General features: G+C 38.7%; 2 protein-coding genes across 4 annotated transcripts; both read left to right on the top strand.

Annotated features, from left to right (window-relative positions):
* The first annotated feature begins 4146 nt into the window (after positions 1 to 4146).
* fkbp6 (FKBP prolyl isomerase 6) lies at positions 4147 to 8205 on the top strand. Of its 3 annotated transcripts, none has more exons than XM_043239415.1 (8): positions 4147 to 4660; positions 5044 to 5161; positions 5713 to 5802; positions 5893 to 6095; positions 6171 to 6290; positions 6553 to 6750; positions 7495 to 7592; positions 7667 to 8205. In XM_043239415.1, exons 1-8 carry the CDS (start codon positions 4586 to 4588, stop codon positions 7743 to 7745), a joined length of 981 nt encoding a protein of 326 aa, XP_043095350.1. In that variant the 5' UTR covers positions 4147 to 4585; the 3' UTR covers positions 7746 to 8205. The 3 variants fall into 3 exon arrangements, with proteins under 3 accessions (XP_043095350.1, XP_043095349.1, XP_043095351.1); XM_043239414.1 differs by having other exon boundaries at positions 4153 to 4660; positions 7483 to 7592; XM_043239416.1 differs by lacking the exon at positions 6171 to 6290 and having other exon boundaries at positions 4154 to 4660; positions 7483 to 7592.
* Positions 8206 to 17787: 9582 nt separating this feature from the next.
* Positions 17788 to 20372, top strand: fzd9a (frizzled class receptor 9a). The gene has a single exon (XM_043239362.1). The coding sequence runs from the start codon at positions 18289 to 18291 to the stop codon at positions 20032 to 20034; it is 1746 nt and encodes a 581-aa protein (XP_043095297.1). The 5' UTR covers positions 17788 to 18288; the 3' UTR covers positions 20035 to 20372.
* Positions 20373 to 20443: the final 71 nt, after the last annotated feature.

Below are 20443 nucleotides of genomic sequence, written 5' to 3'. Positions count from 1 at the left end.
TTTCCTTATCTTTCACGATGTGAAATAAAATGTACCCTGATTTGAGAGACGCTGTTCGTCGAGAGGGTTGTTTGTGTTTGACATGCCAGCGATGAAAAAAGTCATTCGGGCGTACTTATTTAAGGGTGATATTAACTGCAGTATTAACCAGTGACAGAAATGTCAAACAAATAGGCGACCCTCGACCACCAAAAAAAAGTCATTTCTTCACATCAGCTTAATGCTGAATAAATGAGCTTTCCGTTGGTTTTGTTAGGATAGGATAATATTTGGCTGAAATCTGGGTGCAAAAATCTGAAATATTGAGAAAATCGCCTTTGAAGTTGCTGAAATTAAGTTCTTAGAATTGCATATTTTTATAAAATGAAGTTCTGATATATTTAGGGTGGGACTTTTGTAGAGCATCTTCATGGAGCGTGATCTTTATTTAATATAATGGTTTTGGGCATAAAATTACAATAACTCGTATAACTTTAGGTACCAAAATGGACCGTTTGGATACAAAGGTGTGACTTTTCTAAAAGTGAACGGAGAGAAGACTGCAAAAGATGAATTGTTGCTAAAATTAAACTAAGAAAAAATATTAATAAATAATAAATTTGGTGCTTATAAACGGTGCTTTTGCTAAAAAAAAATATTTTTCTTGTCTGCCATTGACAATGTGAGACACTTCACTTAAATTCTGTTAATTGTTGGCTTAACCCTAATTTATGCACGCCGTACTTGCAAAATGTGAATATACTAGTATAAATAACTATAGGGTAATAAAGAGAGGGAAATAAAATTACAGATAATTATATAATAATAATGGTAATAATATAATGCAATTGTGAATGTTGAATTTGAACTTAAAATACGTTTACAGATGAAATGCTGCCCTCTGCTGTTTATTCTTGCTCTGTGCATGTGCAAAAAAAAAAAAAAAAAAAAGTTTTAAAAATGTTTCAAGGGGAGAGCTTTCAAACTCCAACAGCCAATCAGAAAAAAATACAGCCTTTGTTGTTATCTGAAAAAAAATGACATCAGGATATGTAAAGAAATTTTAAGGTTTGTGGTTACAATTAATTTATTTTAGCTACATTTAGATATTTTTATTATTATTATTATTATTATTTTTGCTAAAAGTTAGCCAGCTCAATGTTTATTTAAAGGTAGCTAAAATAAACCGATTTTAACCATTTATCCTAAAAATGTAGTATTATTTCAGTGCACAGTCAATATAGTGCATGCTTAGCATTTAGAAAAAAAAAAAACCACTGTAAAAGCTCTGCTTTGAATACAAGAAGGTGTTCTGGATGAGCAGCCCTTATTATTCCCCTCCTCTGTTCGGTTTACTGAGAAAGGTGATTAAAATAGAGCAACACAAATCAGTTCTGGAAATTGTGGACAACGCAGATTTCACATTGCATTGGTTTCGTATTAATATTTTGACCACTAATATCAAAATGTATTTACATAACATTTCAGAACACGACAATATAGAACACAAAATATAGGCTAGTGTCATGAAAGCGAAGCACGCTCTTAAATCCTACAGGTTAAGATTTGTCGTGTCCTCAGGTAATTCAGATGAATGAAGAGAATCGTTTTTGCATTCCTTGTGTACGACGGACTTTACATTGATAAACGGGAAAGATCTCAGTAAATCCAGCAGAACTATGAGCTTTCCAAACACTGTTGTTACTCGTCTTTATCCAGTTCAGTGTTGAAAGATGTTACACCACAGAACACAGTTCGGCTCGAGTCGGCCTTATTAAACGACTAGACCAAATAAAGATCAAGAGAACATGAGGCACTAAAGCCGATTCAGTGATAACAGCAGATTTTAGTACATTTATGCATTTATTTTTTCACATAGACATGTACATAGGTGGTAAATATATGGTTGTGAACAAGAAAGCGCTTAGATACAATCTCAGGTGACTACTAACCATACAAAAAAATGACAGTTCCTTTCGTCAAAAGGGTACTGTGCACTTGACCTCAGAAAAAGCCCTTGCTTTTAATCATATCTCCTTGTGTTGACATACCAAACTAGAGGTTTTCATGAGGAATGTGTTTTTCTTGATAGCTTTTCCTGCCAAGTCATGTTTATATGACAAAAGTGAAACTAATGAGCTTTAGTGAACGCGGCACAGTAACATTAGACATGCATTCCTTAAGGGGGGAAAAAAAAAAGGCTCGCTCTCAAGCCATTACAAAACCAGCTTTCTTTGTTCTGAGGACGACAAAAATATATTTTGAAACACAAAATGTTGAACTTTACCTTTAATTGTGCTGGAAAATGTCATTTTAGATCAGATGGCACTATAACACACACACACACAGTCGATATCAGAAACTGTGTCAAATGAAAATAGCAGTGCAGGTCAAACAGATTTATTGCTATGGCATTTCTGTGCCGTTATGCGCATGCACAGTGTGTTTTGAGTGACCGTGTCCATCTGAAGTGGCGAGCATGGCCACCACGACGGCCAATATAAGAGCAGCTGAAATCAGTACAGTGACCACGAGTCCTTTATTAGTCCGCAGGTACCGCATCTTCTGGCTCACAACAGATTCCTTACATTTTTTTCTCTGAAATGAACACAGAACATATGTGAATCGGCTCTTTTAACACAACGCTGAAATATGCATTAAAGAGACACTTACGGTGCACTGAGGCCTTTCAGGTTTTTGATTGACGTCTTTGAGTTCTTCTGATTTATTTTCATTTTCCAGCATAGCAACTTTCACCTCTTCTGCCTCAGTCTTATCATTCTGAATATTGTCCTAAAACAGTTATCGACAGTTTAGGGTCACGTGTTTCATACATGTTTGCCTCTCTGATGCTTTTAATACATAAAAACCTATTAGAAATATAACATTATTCATTTTTGACAGAATACATACAATTACAAAAATAATTTAAATAAATAAATTATACGATTAATGTAAGAGTACAGTAATAGTTCTGGATTAGCAAATTTCAATAATAAAAAGACCGTATAACTTTTTATAGTATGTACTGTGCATATGCAATCAAAAAAATTGATTATCTGGATTATTTTTTTGCATCAAATGACAACCACGACAATGACTATCATATATTTTAAGTAAGGTTCAAATGTCGTTTTTATAAGTGGTATTCATATTTTTTTGAGCCTTAAAGTGCAAATGGTCAAATAATGCGCTCAGTAACCTGTACTGTCAGCTGATAATGTCATGCCTTTATTGCAATGACAAGCAAGTGTTTGCCTGCATATGAGCAAAAATGAAAGCACATTGCGCGTTAGATTACCAAGCGGTTTGGCAATAATATGCTGCGTAACGTCACATAACGGTATTTTATAAATACATCTCAGTTTACTAGAATGTTAGAGAAATAAGCTATTCCATTTAAATGTGACTGAATGCCGTCGTTCTTATTGTTTGCATGCATATACTCACCATACTGCAGCTGGAGTCTGTATTTACAGAAAGAGTGAATGAAAACACAGGTGAAGTGAGAGCAAAGTCCGTGTGTGACACTTCAAGAAGGTACGCTCCTCCTCCTCACACTACTTCAGCAGGGCCTCGTCCTTTATTTGCTTTAGTGTTTCCACTTCCACTAATCACTGGCTGATTCACTGAAACGCCATGAATAACAAGCTCATTCTCAGGAAACATTTATCGTTTCATTTGAAAGGGTTCCTGTAGGCCTTTTTTTTTTTAAAAAAAGAAATCATATGTTCTCACCTCAGGCCACAACATGGCTAGAGGTACGAGCTACATTAGTCAGTAATAACACAAGTTCGGACATCTGTACCTACAGCTGTATGATTTTCTCTGTAGGGGGGAGTCACGTTAATACTTTCCTTACTTTCCGTTTAAGGTTTCTCTTTCCTGTTTGATTCAAACATCATAGTCATATTCATTCTCTTATATTTGAGGAAAATGTCACATCATAGATGAACAGAAAGCAAACAACAAAAACATTTTTATGTCATTTTTTTCTTCCACAAAATGAGGCAATGTGTCTTGTAGTGACATTTTATTCAGTTTGAATTTATTCAGTGTTGAAATTTGTGAAACATGTTTCCGTGAAGAAGGCGGCTCTACGAACGTTTCAAGTTTGTGAACTTTAATGTTTATAAATGCTCCCCTGGCAACTGTTTTGTTTGTTGCGATTTGTCTTTCTATCTTTTTAATGTTTCGTTTTTTATTTTAATGTTGTTTTCTTGACAACACTTTTTTTTTTTTTACGTAAAAGGTAGGTTTGCGCGACACGGTCGTAAAACGTCGTGAAGTCGATTCTGGAATCCATTTTGAACACGTCATTCCGTAACCGCCGCGTCACGTGGTTTCAGAAAAGCGTGTCGTTTTTACGATATATTTTGCATATTTTACATTAAGCAAAAACAATTCCGTTTCATATGCACATAGATTACGTTGAATTTGTCATATTTTTTTATTTATTTAATTAAACGTTAATTTCAACATCACAGTGCCGGTCTCTAGTTGGCGCAGGTGTGGCGCACGCTGGTGGTGACGTGCTGCATGAGTCCAGTCCGCTCTTGCAGATTGACTTCTTTAGAAAGTGTTTTGATCTAAATACACATGCACGATGTCAACAAACGGCAAGACCTCGAGAATATTGCAGTTCATGGCCCCTGGTGAGCGCCGTCAGTTTGGAATCGAGGTAACGTTAACCTCACTAGAAGATCAATTTACAACAGAACAATTCACATCTCTTCATATGTTTTTTTTTATATGAGATTTATATTAACGTTACTTCTCTACAACGCCCACAAGACAAAGCGAGCAGTCTAGAACTGATTGAAACAATGTAGAGAACTAGTTATCCTCCACATGTCATGTATTTGGAGGTGGCCACAGGCTTAGACTTGACCTGATGTACTACTATAAATTTATTGTTATTATAATTTTTTTTAAATAATGTTAAATTAAATATGTTAGATGGTTAAAAAATAGCTTAGCTCAGAACATAGCTTTAACATTAATTAAGAATTTTTTCGGAATTAATTCATTTTGTAGCAGTTTCTTCCTTTACCTTTGTTTTAGACTCCATTCCAGCGTCTGGCTTGGCAAATGCAAGACATATTAGGAGACAGAGGGATTCTCAAAGAGGTGGTTCATGCAGGAGAAGGTCCACCTGTACCCAGACATGCCTCTGTGTCAAGTAAATGACTGAAATGGACATGGTCTAACTTCTTGCTTACGATAGTAAAAAATGCAGAAATAAATTATTCTTAAAATATACGTACATTTCCACTCAGAACTTTGGTGTCAGTGTCATATGCTAACCAAGACTGCATCTATTTGCTTAAAAAAAAATATATATATATATATATATATATATATATATATATATATATATATATATATATATATATATATATATATATATATATATATTCTAATATATTCAACATTTATTATTGTGATGATAAAGCTAGACCTAATCATTCTAATATGCAGTTTGACGCCTTATAAGCATTTCATATTACCAATGCTAAAAAAATCTGGTGCTTATTATTTGTTAAAACTGATATTTTATAAAGATTCAAAATCTAAATCCGTTGTAACATTGTGCATTTCCTAAACATCGAGTTTAAACCGAATGCCTCCTTGTTGAATAAATGTATACGTTTCCTTAAAAAAAATACTGTTATGGTATAGATTATCTTTATCTTCTCATAAGCTGCCAACATGAACTCATTGTATCCACAGTTCATTTCTCTGGATTCATTGAGTACTCTGATGCACCATTTGAGACAACCAGCCACCTTAAATATCCACGAATGATGAAGCTCGGTAGAGGTAGGACGGAATCTGAATTCATCCATTAGAGCGATAATCAAGTTTCTCCTGTATAATCCTCTTATGTGTCTTCCACCTCTTTCCCCATAGATGTTACTTTGTACGGCCTAGAGCTTGGTCTGCTCACTATGAAGAAAGGCGAGTTTTCCCGTTTTCTTTTCAACCCCAAATATGCCTATGGGATCCTCGGATGCCCCCCACACATACCTCCATTAGCCACAGTCCTCTATGAAGTGCAAGTCCTCGATTTTCTGGACTCTGCACAAGTGGATGAATTCATGGATTTGAGTATGGTAAGAATGTTACGCATTTAGCTTGCTCATTTCATTTTCTCGGTTGTGCATCGTAATTTCAACATTGTTCCTCAGGAAGAGCAGAACAATGTTCCTCTGTCCACATTTCTGAATATACTGGACACGCAGCGGAGCTTCGGCAACCTCTGCTTCAATAAGAAGCGCTATGAAGATGCTCGAGAGCGATACAAACAGGCATGTAAATGGATAAAAGGAAAAAAATGTGTTCTCATACCTATTCAAATCAAATCAAAAGATGAGAACGTAAAAGTTTAGGGTTTTTGGGGGTTTTTCTCCATTTCTTGTATTCAGTTTATACATCAAAAAGTTGAAAAAAAAAAAAATTACGAAAAGAAGTTGATTGCCTGTCATTTTTGCGTTTTCTCAATTTGTTTTTACAGCGTGATAATAGGCTCTTCAGTAATATTTGTGTCACTTCTGTTGGCCCATGATACAGGCCATGACACTTTTGCAGAATCGTGAGCTGGTGGAGAAAGAAGAGAAGAAGCGTGTTGACGAAATGAAACTGCCTCTTCTGCTCAACCTCTCACTCACGTACCTCAAACTGGAGAAACCCCAGAAGGCCCTCTGCTACGGTCAGAAAGCGCTGGACATCAGCCCTCAGAACACTAAAGCTCTCTTCCGCTGCGGACAGGTGAAGAAACATTGCTCTATAAAATCTATGGGCTGTCAGTTGAGTTAAAATTGTAACAGAAAAAGCTAATCAATTAATTGAACTGATCACAATGATCTATTTGCTGAGAAAATCACCCAAATCTAGTGTGTTTTCAGAACATCTCTGCATTGTTCCTGAAAGAAGGAGTTATATTGGGTTTCTCCCATTTACACCATCACTGGCCTACAGCAATCCTTGTTACTATTGAGTAGACCGAGTGTGATGAGTCACATCAGCATGCTTTGATGAGCAGAGAAGGTCTATTATCAATAGTAAAATGATATATCATGCACTGCTCCGAAAATGAGTGAGATCTGAGTGGGTCGCCCAATCTCACAGAAGCCCCTTATTAGGGGCTTTTCACATAGGATATGTTTAATTCTTTTTTTGTATTATTGCTGTTGCAAGCAATGAGCTCAATGCTTTTCTTTTCATTGTGTTTTGACGACTTCTCTTTTTTTACTGTACGTTCATATGGGGTCAGAACTGGCTCATTAAAAGCAGTGTGTCAAGTCAGAATTGCTGTGATAGTGGGACAATTCCTCATAATTGATCAAATTCCTTACGATTGGATTTACTTCTGATTCCTGGAGCAAGATTTCCGTTTTATGGCATTACTTCTGTATAATTTGTACCGAATGAGCTAATGTAGCGTGTGTTCTTTCATTCGTTCTTTTTCTTTCTTTTCTTTATTTGTTTGTATTTATTGAGGCCTGTTTGGAGATGACTGAATACGAGAAGGCACAAGATTACCTTACGCTCGCTCAGAAGAAAAAGCCATTTGACCCTGACATCAACGCCTTGCTGAAAAAGCTCGCTATGTGAGTTTGTCTCGTCTGATCATTTTTGTCACGCGTTAATGTGAAAGCTAAACAAATCTACCGATCTTCCGCAGCTGCTACAAGGACTATCTGGACAAAGAGAGAGACATGTGCTCCAAGATGTTCCCGGGTTTTAAAGGAATGAAAAAGTGAAGCGCTTTTACCATTTCTCAAACCCTCCAGATGGACCACAAGTCGGCAGTATAAACCCAACAAATTGTAATTTTGGTGTGAGCTGTCAACATGGCCTAAAATCTTGTCCTACTTTTAATTGCTCGTAGCTCACTTTTATTTTGCATTCATTCGTGCACGTATTTTGTAACATATTATGTTCTCTATGTTATTGTAAGATAAGCTTTATCATGACAGACGGTCAGGGTTTTCAATACTCTATATGGAGCATCAGGATGCCTTCCAAGTGTGGAGCTGGATTGTCAGAAGTTGCTTTTACTTTTATGTTCAATTTTGAAGTTAGCTTGAAAACAATAAGTTGTTACGCCTTGCTCATAGTTTCGAAATTGCTTTAGATTTGCGTGGAGTTTAATAATACTGTATAAGATAAAATATACACGTGCTTTAATTTTGTTTACTGTAATAAAAACCAAAAAACGTCCATATGTGTTAATATGTGTCCATGTATATATAAAGTTGATCCTAACGCGAGTCTTGTCGTTTTTCCTCCCTGTGATACCAGACTACAACAGCCCCAAAAATATTCCGACACCTAACGCTTCCTAAAAATGTAATCTCATTATCGCCAGATATTAAACCATGTTGTGTCTGCAGAAAAAATTCTGCACACGTTTTCTTGGAACTAATTTCACTATGAAGTTAGTTCTCAAGTTCACACGCCTAGCTCATCGCATTTACTATGTTAAAAATAAAATAATTGACAATCCACATTTGCTTTCCAGCCAAGTTTTCACTAAATGTAGCAATGTATATTGTAGGCTAAACAAAAATGCAATTGTAAACCGCATGTTGAGACCAGTTAACAAGAAGTTAAGCAACATAGCTTTACGTTTTTATGAAGGTTTGCGCTAAAACTTTCCATGTGGATTAACTGAGCTTGTCTCAGTATGGAGTTCTAAGGATGCCTTCTTTCAACAGAGCCAGGATTTTGACCACACTGACCTACAATATTTAAGAAAACCCACACAAAGAGTGACGTTCCGCTACTATTATATGCAATAGTCTCGTCTGTGACTGCATGAGCAGTTAGTCTTAAAATAAACAAGAAGTCTGGAAATCCTTGGACTACAGGCAAGTTGCTCGGTTTCTCTGTCCTTGGTCATTTTAATCCAGTCCATCCTGTCTTGTTTTTGCTTTTTTTGAGTGTTGCTCTACTGACGTTTACCAGATGTGAAAATATAATTATGTGCTTTGGGTTTTCTCCTAAACTAAGCTTTTGGTGATCGATATTCAGTTAATTTTTTTTTTTTTTTAAACTGCTGTTTTTCCAAAGCAACTTACAATATTTTCTAGATTTCTAATTTTCATTTTAATGTTTTGCCTTACAGAATGTTCAGCCAAATTATATTGTTCCAAATGATGCTAACTTCTTTTTTTTTTATTTGTGTATATACATTTTTCCATGTCACACCATTCATTCTCAACTACCCCTATACAGTTACTTTTTGCTCATATAAAGTGTAGTTACATCATCTACCAACAGGGGCTGACAGCTGCATTTATTGTCGCAGTAAGACAGAGGCATTTCCTCATGTACATTGTCAGAAAAACTCTAGGTCAGAGACTACCGTCCATTGGATGATAATAGAGGTGAATGCAAACTTGATGTAAGAATGAGGCAGGTTTAAGCATACTAAATAATTCAAGAAGTCCGGCCGAGTCTGTCATTTTACTTAAACGTTCTGAAATTTAAATTGAAAATTACAAGATGGAAAAAGTTAAGCGTTCATGCCTGTATTTTTACTGAAAGGTGAAGTATGCTGTTTTATGGGAACGCAGGAATACTTTTCAAACAGTGCACTCTTACCACCGCTTCCTCCATTGTATAATGAAAAAGGCAGTCGTTCACTGAACTTCCAGACAGAAGTTGATACTCAGATTCCTTCTCTTTGGCTATACCAAGACTATAGAGTTAAATATCAGACAGTAAGAAAGCAATATTAAGATTGTGTGTGAGAGAATCAGTGGTATGTCTGGATGGTGCCCACGATTTTGCCAAGTGGAACATATTCCTGGAGCAGACTCCTGTTGGTCCTGAAACAACATTCCTATCAACCAGTTAGAGCCTAAGTCTCAGGTTTGGGCTTGAACAACATTCATATCAACCTACAGTGTCATTTCCCCCTCATTTTAGATTAATTAATACTTAGGAATGTTATACCAAGACCAGGAACACAAGGTACTTGTGAATTCACACCGTGGCAAGATTTTGCCAAGTAGGATGTGTTCCTGGATCATAAACCTTATTGAAATAGAGTCAGGGTGATGATCGGGTTATTAATGAAAAAGGGATGAGGATCCAGGAACACGCAGTCCTTCCTGGGTTACAGGCACCTGCGTGCAAACATGAAGCAGATCCAGATCTCCAAGTCGAGCTGATAGCAGCTGAGACAAACACCCCGGTTGTCTCTTCTAGTCCATGCATGTTTGGAGAGCTCGTATGTGAGTCTGTGTGCATTCAGTATGATGTGAAGGATGAGCTGCCCTGATAAGATGTTCTGATGGCCACCCATCACAGGCAGATACGATCAAGAATTCCATCGACAAAGTCTGAATGCCACAGACCGGGAAGCAGTCTCCAAGAATAAGGTTTCATACGTGTTTAGCATCATGGCAATTGGTCTTTCACAGTCATTCAAGTGACGACGGCACTCAAACTCGGGTCCAACAGATCCTCGGATTAGCCTTTGTGGAGCTCTTCCAGGCTAAGATTCACTTAAGCAGCTGTTGCATATAGTCCACTCTGGCAGTCGTGCAGACGCGTCTGGCATCTGTCTGAAAGGCCACAGTGTTCTACAGTGAATGACATCCAGGTGCTCACGTCGGCGGTCAGGTGTCAGAGGGGTCAGGGAGGAATATGTCCGGTGCAAGATGGTCAAAATGCTATTAAATCATTTGATTGTTTAGTACTAGCGAGTCTTGATTTACATAAGATAAAAACTGTCACACTGTGATAAGGTTTTGAAAAACTTTGCTTCATTATTGTCACTGAAGGTTACTTCTGCAATAGGATACAGATTAAGTTACTGTCTTATTTTATTAAAATAATGCAACTCATGATATTTGATTAGTTTTTAATTGGATGCCACCACAAAGTCTTTAGCAGCTCTTTTTTACACCGAGGTTATTCTGATTTCCAGCATCGAAATAAATTCGCCGTGGCAACTCAAATGTAAACCCCTTAAGTAACTTTAATCACATGCCTACCATGCCCTTGTTAATTTTTTTGGTTTATAATTCTATTTATTGTGTAATTAAATGACATAGTGCCACTTCGTAGGAGGAACGAGGAGAATGTGGAATAAATCAAAGATATTCAAATCAAAGAACATGAAGACATTTAACACTAGATGTAGGAAAAACTGGGCTTAAGGAACTGAACAAAACCAGGCTAATTGGGAGAACACAGGTCGAATCGAATGGAACTCAATGGCAACAGGAACGGGAGCGACCAAATAAGGGAATACTCAAAAACGAGAGAAAAAAAGTCAAGGAGTGCATGGGAAAAAAACAATCCTGAAACTCCCCAACACTTATTATTGTCATAAGTCATTTTTGTTTGTTTTGTCTTTTGAAAGTGAAAACTATGAATTACCGTTTGATTTATGGTTGAAACAGTAAAAGAACATTACCAGAAATCCCTGCTATTATATTTTAGTTCAATTAGTAACATTTTAGGCGTTACATTCGGTGTTATACATGTATTATCATGGTGTTCAAGCTGATTCAATATAGTGTAGAGGATGTGGCGTGGCGTTACACCTGCAAAATGTAGGCTACTGTACAAGAGTGATTCCATAATAATAGAATTTTATGATGAGTTTCTTTATTTAACAGTTCTTTATTTTATGGTGTTGTATGTTTAATACAGAACATAAATCCAGTTACTGTCCGAAACAAAATTATAGCTATTCTGCATTTGATTTCCTTAACTTTTGTTGGTACAGTCAAGAAAGAGATATTACCAATCACAACTGATTTGACTTCCTGTTCAACACAGCTTAGTAAAACAGTAGCAACAAATGCTAACTATGCCATTTATGTTTTGATGGCTCCTTACTGTTTGTGTAAGTGGGTAGAGGGCTGATCCTGCCCCCTTTTTAAAGTGGAACTGCCAAAGTATGTAACATACCAACAGTACAGTTATTGTTGTTAAGCTTCATGCATATAAAGCTTCCTTTTTAAAAGACTACCTCGGCCGCTCTATAATTAGTTACAGATCTCGCTGCATTTCCCAATGTTTTAATTCAGGCTTGCTTCATATAGGCCTATTTGTTACACAGCAAAATTAGCTATTGCGCAATAAATCCCATTTTTATCTTGAATGATAATATTTAGTGAGACCGGAATGTTTGGGTTATCAGGGCATGCTGGGAAGCTGCGTTGGGCACAGTAACTCCATTTAGTTCTCGTTGGGCCCTCTGGGTCACTGTTTGTCCTGGCTCAGGGCTGAGGAGGTGGTATGATGCCCCATGGTCGCTACAGACAAATTGGCGCCCTTAGATGTTGAACACGAAAAGCCAAAGGGTGTATTTTTTGCGTCAGGAATATAAATGCATGGTCAGTGTGATGCTTTCAGCCCATTACTCTTAATTTAATAGCACTGCTAAAGAACAACACGACAAGTTTGATTGCCCTCTCGTTTTAAACAAAACTCGAAGAGGTCTGAATAGTGCACTTAGAAAAACATGCCAGCACTTCGATATATTAGGCTATACGTTATAAGTTATTTTAGCGCTCTATAGTTACATGAAATAGTTTCGTATCAAATGTGTGTTGGCCGGCTAAACACTTGGCTAGCTAAAAACCCCACAACCATCCTGCATGGTTTTAACAGGCCAATAGAGGCTATTATCTGTTGCCTCCAAATGGACACGTCGTACTGCAAAACATCAGTTTACTCAAAGCTGCACACAGCGAGTCTGTGCCTCAGGTCTATTTCCTTCATTTTCTACATTTTATGCTCTCTGTTCCGCAGCGACGCCATTATTATTGGTCCTTAGAGCTGCGATGGTTAGAAATAGAGTTCGGCTCTGTTTCAACAGAATATTTCTGGCCTCTGATCAATATATTTTTGTGTACAGCCCGATAGCCGTGAAAACTGGGGTACATGCGGTGTAATTCAGATTTTAAAAACGGTATGCATTTAACATTTAACACTGAAGAATACCTTGAGAACACACTGAGAATAGTCGAACGCATTGAACACAGTCATGACATGCACCATTAGGTGTGAATCTCAGGAGTGTGTCGTAGTAACAATCTTTGGGGGAAATCTCTGTGCGTGATGCCATGTTCAGATAGTGGTGAGGTATCGGCGCTATCTAAGCCTTGTTCAGGCAGGAAATACAGGTTTAGGTTTTTTTTCCTTTTAAAAATATGTGTATCATGTGTATCACACCGATTAAAAATGAACATATTACCATCCATTTAATAGTTCAGTCCATTTACATTGTCTTTATGTAACTATGAGGGTTATGGTTTCTGCTTCTATTCAAAGTTTTCAAAGTCTCTCATTTTAATCTGCATAGAACAATATATTTCATTTAGCATCAGGATTATTCAAGAAGCTTCAATGTAGGTTTAAAAAACAAGGCGTGAAATTGCGTAGCACAGGTAGCCACTGCCAAAAATACCCTATATGTTTTTCTTCTTTTTTTTATTTTTTTTCTCCCCTGCATGGAAGAGAAGAATGGGCTCTGTGTGAATATGGGCCCCGTGTTTACGTTAGCCTATAGCAGTGACTGGAACAACGGCACAACAGAACAGAGAGGAGAGAAAGTGCGACGGGAGGTAAGGGGAAAAAAGCTAGGGCCACGGCGTTGGAATAGGAGGAGAATAACCAATGCGGTTTTTGAGTGACAGATGATTAAGAAATTGGAGTGGGATGACTTTCTTAAGCTCCAAACACAACACGCTGATGGGCGGAAAGAGTGCCAAGGTCTGGAGAAAGACATCACTGATCGGCACCCTGGCAGGTGGGAAATAGCATCTCACCATCTGACAGGTTTTCGGGGAAATGCACGGTTGAGAAGTGTAAGGTATAATCAGGGGGCTCTACTCATACCGCGGTTTGTCAGTCAGATTCTTTTTGTTATTCTTTTTATAATGTAAATGTTTTATAGGCGTAGCAACCATTATAACTGAAGAAATCTTTGTTTACAATTAAAATTGATATGATGCTTTTTGACAAGAATAAATAGTTAGAAAAAACAGTTCTAACCAAAATCTCTCCTTCTCTCTCTCTCTTTTTTTTACCATTTTCATCCACCACATAAGAGATAGTGTATCACACGCACACGCACACACACACACACACACACACACACACACACACACACACACACACACATCCATTTCATTCCATTTTTTGCAAATTTTTTTGGTTTGTTTTACACAAGGATAACACTGATAGGCCTGATTTATCAACATGAGTAAATATGTATCCAAAATTCACAATATGGGGGAAAAATGTCCCTAATGAGCTTCTTATTTTTATTCTTTATTTATGTTATAAGTTCATCAAAAGTTCCAATCATATTTAGATGAATGGCATCGAACTACATGAAATCTGATTTGAAAGAGCACTTATAGACACACAAATCAGATATGAGATCAGTTATCAGAATCCATCTGGATATTCACAAAATGGATTTGGGATGACAGTCTGAACTAGGTTTAACACTGTAGAAAAATAATGTTTCTTTTTTCTTTCTCTGAGTAACAGACTCTACTGATTCATTACTGGATTGCTCTGTGTTTTAATGGTCTATTCATAAGGTTGATTATTTGTGTCAACTTTAACCAAGTGCAGTTAAAAGTGCTAAGTCTGGCCAGATTAGTTCTTAAAGACAGTCTCTTCATAGCGGCTATGTTTATGCAAAGGTCCCCTAATGTGAAATGCGAAGGGGTCGGCTGAACCACTGAAGAATAAGCGAATTATTTACTTTTTCATAAATAAGAACATAAATGTGTTAATAATCGAACGTCAAATCTTTTACAATCCCATTTCGTTTCATATATTTCACATTAAAGCAAAACAGAAATAGTTTTAATGTTCAGAATTTTTTATTCCAGTATTTTTAGAAATATAGAAAACTGAAGATTCTTGATACAGAGTAACAAAAAAAAGTTTACACAATTACCTTTTATCGGACTGAACAGACCAAAGCCTTGTTATTCCCCATTCCAACTGAGGTTTACAGGGGAAAATGAAATATTGCTCCCTACTTGCTGACACCTCACCCCCTCGACCCTGGCTATAGTGACTACCCGAGTCCTTCCAGCCAACACAGTCGAGGTACTGGCACGTATCAGACAGTATGTCACGGACTTTCTGCATATGCTCCACCACAGTCTTTGAAATCAAGCCAGTGAGATGACATCTGACTCCTGTTCCCATCCACACCGTATTAATAGGACTTGTTAGGTGTCTGTGACTTGCTGGAAACCCAGGCGGGGGGAGGCTGGAGTGTTAGGCTGTCCAATTTATTTTAATCTACTGGTTAAAGATACACACTGAAAACCTCGCCATACCTGTCACCTAACTATATCCTCTACATACAACCTGGAAATTCCTGCAGTGTTCTATCATCAAACAGCTGCTTTTTTGATGTTCATGCATTTTTAAGCGTGGCTTATGGGGCTTGTAAAGTGTCCCGTGAGGGTATATAAGCCCAAAACCTACAACTATAACAAAATGAAATGCATAGCACCCGATTCATAAATTCATAACCCTGTGTGGGCCATAGTGTTGTTTTCCATCATTCGACAGCGAGCGTGTGTGTTTGAATATTCTATAGTCCTTTTTTATATATGCCATGTTTTTTTTTACGGCATGTCCAGTTGAGACTTTAATGCTGCAAATTGAGCACAACCGATTTATTTTTCAGAAAGTATTCGCTTTCCTTGGCATCCTCTGTTGTTCTCATAGTTTGGACGGGCCAGACTGCCAGAAAGACTGCGCTCAAATAAGAGTCGTTTGAAGACATAAGGTCTTTCCTGCCTCGGGCTGATGGTTAGATTAGGAATATTCATGATCATACCGCACTCATACACAAAACAGAATGAGATCACTCATGTCTGAATCATTCTAATTCAGATTTATTCAGGATAAAGAATTGTTATACTTAAGAATTAGTGGATATTAGACTATGGCCCTGCTCCCGGTTTTAACGATTTTGAATCGTATTTACTGTTAATTGATACTGATGAAAAAGATCGCTTTCATGCCAGTTTAAGTGAGCAAATAAATAAATGCACCTGTATGATGCAAAAGACATAAAAAAATGGTAACCCCACATGACATATAAAAATCAATATAGACAAAAAAAACTAAATAGTACAACCTGACTGTTTGGATCCCACTCATTATGGATTCCCCATAATTTTGGCACATTTTTTCTTCCTTTACTGACTGTGACATTTTGGTATCATTTGTCCTAATTAGCCTTCTAAGATGCTTTTAGAAAATCTGTTAAGTGGCATGATCGTGCAGTTCCCAGCTTTAATGGCTGCATTTGTATCTCTGACTGATTGTCCGTGTAGATGTGATTGCTCTGCTTTTATTTTTTGCTCCATTCATTGAGCATGAAGAATAGGTTCTTTCATGGCAGACTTGTGGTCGTGGACGTGGAAAGCAGCGCTTAAACAGCTCTCAGCCAAAACAAAAACTGCCGCCAAAAGGAATCCCATTACATTTATACGAGCGGGAAATTGACCCGTCAGAGTACGAGAGAACCGGGGGAACTGATACTCTGTATTGCAGTAACATGTCCAGTGCGTCTGAGAGCTGAGTTTAGGGATAGCAAATGCCCGCACCGAGACTCTAGAGGCACTCCTCTTCTCTTCTGTTTAGCATGAGAATGGTAGAGAGATGGTCCGTGCCACAGGTGGTGCTTTCCCTACCATACACCCCAGAAACGCATAAGCAGGCACTAATGGTGAAGTGAAAACCTCCTGGGCCTTGTATGGACTGGAGGATGAACCTGTAGAATTGGGTTTGCGAGTAGAAAAGGATTTGTTTGGCAATGGCATTGGTGTCACCGCACACAAACAAAAGAACCGAAAACAAGGGTTTTGAGGGCGCAAGGAAATCTGAGATATATTTGTGCATCGATTCTCCAAACTACTTATACTATACTGCAGGGATGTTGGAATCATTTATTTGAAAGCACTGTGGCAATGAAACATTAAATGTGCATGCATGCGTTTGAAACGACTGTTTAAATAGTGAAAACATGAAAGCATACTTCGTATTTTACACACACTGTACATAAAATGTCATACACTACTGTTTTAGAGTGAATTACAGCTTGATATAAATGCATTACAGGCTATGATGTAATATACTAGTATAGCCTATCGCATTTCATCAGGTGTTTCAAATGCACTTTTAAGTGTCATATAATGCAATGCCTCAGTAGTCTTATTACGTGGTAAAACAATAATAATAATAATAAAATAATAATATAATTGTGATCCTGGACCACAAAACCAGATAAGTAGCACATGTTTAGGTTTTTTTCTAGTTGCACATTTATTTATTATTAGCTGTCAAATCTATTGATTATTCTTTTGGATAATCCTCTCTAATGATATTAAGTAAAGGTGAAGTTCCATGAAGATATTCTGTAGTAATAATTATATGTATATTTTTTTTTATTATGCACTGCAAAGAGTCATTTTTTTTCACACGATGTTTGAACAACAACAACGAGACGCACTTAAACACTCGAGCATTAACACTCGGCACAAACAAACAAAATGACTATTTTACCCATTTGAATCTTTTAGTTGGGAAAAGGGTACCCTAGGGTTTTCCTACATGTCAGCTATCCGTTTTGCTGTAACTGTCAGTGATTTATCGATCACCTCAACACGTCTCTCCGGCAAACAAACGCAGCTCTGTTCTGCACGAGCGCTCTGTGTTTTTATAGCATCGTGGAGGAGGTGGAGTGTTAGGAGGAGCCTGTCAGTCTGTCACCGATCAAGAGCCCGTTTTTAAGAGCACAACGAGGAGCGAACGGGAAGCGCGATGTCCCCGCGCGTGGAGCCGCGTAACATCGGAAGACGCTTTCAACCCGTCCTGCTCGTTACTGAACGTTTATTCTCGCGGACGTGAACGGGAACGGTCAACTGAGCGAAACTCTTCTGAAAAGAGCTTGCTGTGAAGGGCTTTAAAGTTTGAAATGCTATGCCGGCGCACGAGATGATAGTTCTGACATCTGTGATTGATTGTTCGGATTAATCGTCTTTGAAAGTTCTTCCTTCACTTCTAGACGTTTTGGATAGATATATTATAACCGAATCACAATGGATTTGCTGACAGTGACATGACAATGAAGATTTCCAAACTGAAATATTTTTCTTCTTTAAAACAACTGGACGTTCAGTGTCAGTTACTGTATGATGAAGCATGAATTGAGTTTCTGCTATAAACAAAACATCATCTGCATGGCATTGGACGTGCTAATCGTTTTAAGACTTTCTTGAGGTTATCACAATGGCCCGTCGCGTACAGATCGTGATTGTACTTTTCCAGCTGATGATGGCCGGATCTGCACTGGAGATTGGAGCGTATGATTTGGAGCGCGGCCGTCCGTCAAAATGTGAGCCCATCACCATTACCATGTGCCAGGGAATCGGCTACAACATGACACGGATGCCCAACTTCATGAATTATGAAAGCCAAGAGGAAGCTAGCGTTAAACTGAACGAATTCGCTCCTCTGGTGGAGTACGGATGTGATGTCCACTTGCGATTTTTCCTGTGCTCTTTGTACGTGCCAATGTGCGCCGATCAAGTGTCCGCCACTATCCCAGCGTGCCGCCCTATGTGCGAACAAGCAAGACAGAGGTGTTCACCCATAATGGAACAGTTCAGCTTCAGGTGGCCGGACTCACTGGATTGCTCAAAGCTGCCAACCAACAACGACCCGAACGCATTGTGCATCGAAGCTCCTGAAAATGACACTCAGCCTGAGACTAAGAAAGGCGAGGGAATGCTGCCAGTACTTCCGAGGTCCAGGGAACCCACAGCAGGGAGTGGACGTACCTCAAGCGGCCTGCGGTCCTGTGATAACCCGGAGAAGTTCCAGTACGTGGACAAGAGCGAGTCATGCGCGCCTCGTTGCACCCCTACGGTGGATGTCTACTGGTCTAGGCAAGATAAGGACTTTGCATTCATTTGGATGGTGGTGTGGTCAACGCTTTGCTTTGTTTCTACAGCATTCACAGTACTTACCTTCCTCCTGGACCCCCAGCGCTTCCAGTACCCCGAACGTCCCATCATCTTCCTCTCCATGTGCTACAACGTCTACTCGGTGGCCTTCATCATCCGTTCGGTGGCTGGGGCTGAGAATATTGCTTGCGATCGGGAAAACGGAGAGCTATACATCATCCGGGAGGGTTTGGAGAGCACAGGGTGTACCATAGTCTTCCTCATCCTCTATTACTTTGGCATGGCCAGCTCCATTTGGTGGGTCATCCTCACCCTCACTTGGTTCCTTGCAGCGGGACGAAAATGGGGCCACGAGGCTATCGAGGCACACAGTAGCTACTTCCATATGGCCGCCTGGGGCATTCCTGCGGTGAAGACCATAGTCATCCTCACTATGAGGAAGGTGGCCGGGGACGAGTTGACGGGATTGTGTTACGTGGGCAGCATGGACAGCAATGCTCTCACTTTCTTTGTCTTGATCCCTCTATCCTGTTATCTCATTGTTGGGACTTCTTTCATTCTCACGGGGTTCGTGGCGCTCTTTCACATCCGCAAAGTCATGAAAACCGGGGGCACAAACACCGAAAAACTGGAGAAGCTCATGGTTAAGATCGGAGTCTTTTCCATTCTCTACACGGTGCCTGCTACTATTGTTATCATATGCTATTTCTACGAAAGGCTCAACATGGAATACTGGAAGTTCCAAGCCCTGGAAAACAAGTGCATGTCCTTTCCCGGTCGCAGAAGCGAGGACTGCACCTTGGACTCGTCGGTTCCCACCGTGGCCGTGTTCATGCTCAAAATTTTCATGTCATTAGTGGTGGGCATCACTAGTGGGGTTTGGGTGTGGAGCTCAAAGACGCTTCAGACCTGGCAGGGGTTGTGCAACAGGAGGTTGGCCGTGCAAACAAACCGCAAGCCCTGCTCCAGTGTCAGCTGCAGCAGCTCCCACTGTCATTACAAAGCACCGGCTGTGACACTTCACATGAATAAAACAGACATGTACACAGACAGTCCCACGCACGTTTGAGACTAAAAGCCTCCTCTGTGAAGCCTTGCACAGACTTTTGAGGCCCGTATCGTGATGAAACGCTCAGGTTATACGAATGCAGATCGGTTGTACATTTGTCGGGGGTGGCATTTCGTTGACATAGCAGAGGTCACCTCAATAAAAACGAAAAGGTTTGTCGTACGGAATGAACGCAGCAAATTACAGAATGCTTTATTTATTGTGGATATTTAAGTATTGCTGGTTGTATAGTTTTGTACTGTATGTGCTGTACTGTATATAAGGAAGAGTTTTAAATAATTTTACAGTATGTTATATTTTTCTCAAAAGAGGAACAATAAAGCATTTATTATAATGTATTTTATCTGTTAAAGTTTGTTTTTGTTTAGTGATAGAGGTTCTATGGTTTTACTAGCGTTATATGTTGCAT

This window comes from Puntigrus tetrazona, chromosome 5 (genome assembly GCF_018831695.1).
Source record: "Puntigrus tetrazona isolate hp1 chromosome 5, ASM1883169v1, whole genome shotgun sequence".
Classification (NCBI taxonomy): domain Eukaryota; kingdom Metazoa; phylum Chordata; class Actinopteri; order Cypriniformes; family Cyprinidae; genus Puntigrus; species Puntigrus tetrazona.
Note: the sequence above shows the minus strand (reverse complement) of the source record. Positions and strands in the feature narration are given on the sequence as shown.

Coding starts and splice junctions, on each gene's coding strand:
- fkbp6 (XM_043239414.1), top strand. CDS start 4,586: ATGTCAACAAACGGCAAGACCTCGAGAATATTGCAGTTCATGGCCCCT. Junction 5,162..5,712: donor CAGACATGCCTCTGTGTCAA/GTAAATGACTGA, acceptor TTGTATCCACAG/TTCATTTCTCTGGATTCATT. Junction 7,593..7,666: donor TTGCTGAAAAAGCTCGCTAT/GTGAGTTTGTCT, acceptor GATCTTCCGCAG/CTGCTACAAGGACTATCTGG.
- fzd9a (XM_043239362.1), top strand. CDS start 18,289: ATGGCCCGTCGCGTACAGATCGTGATTGTACTTTTCCAGCTGATGATG.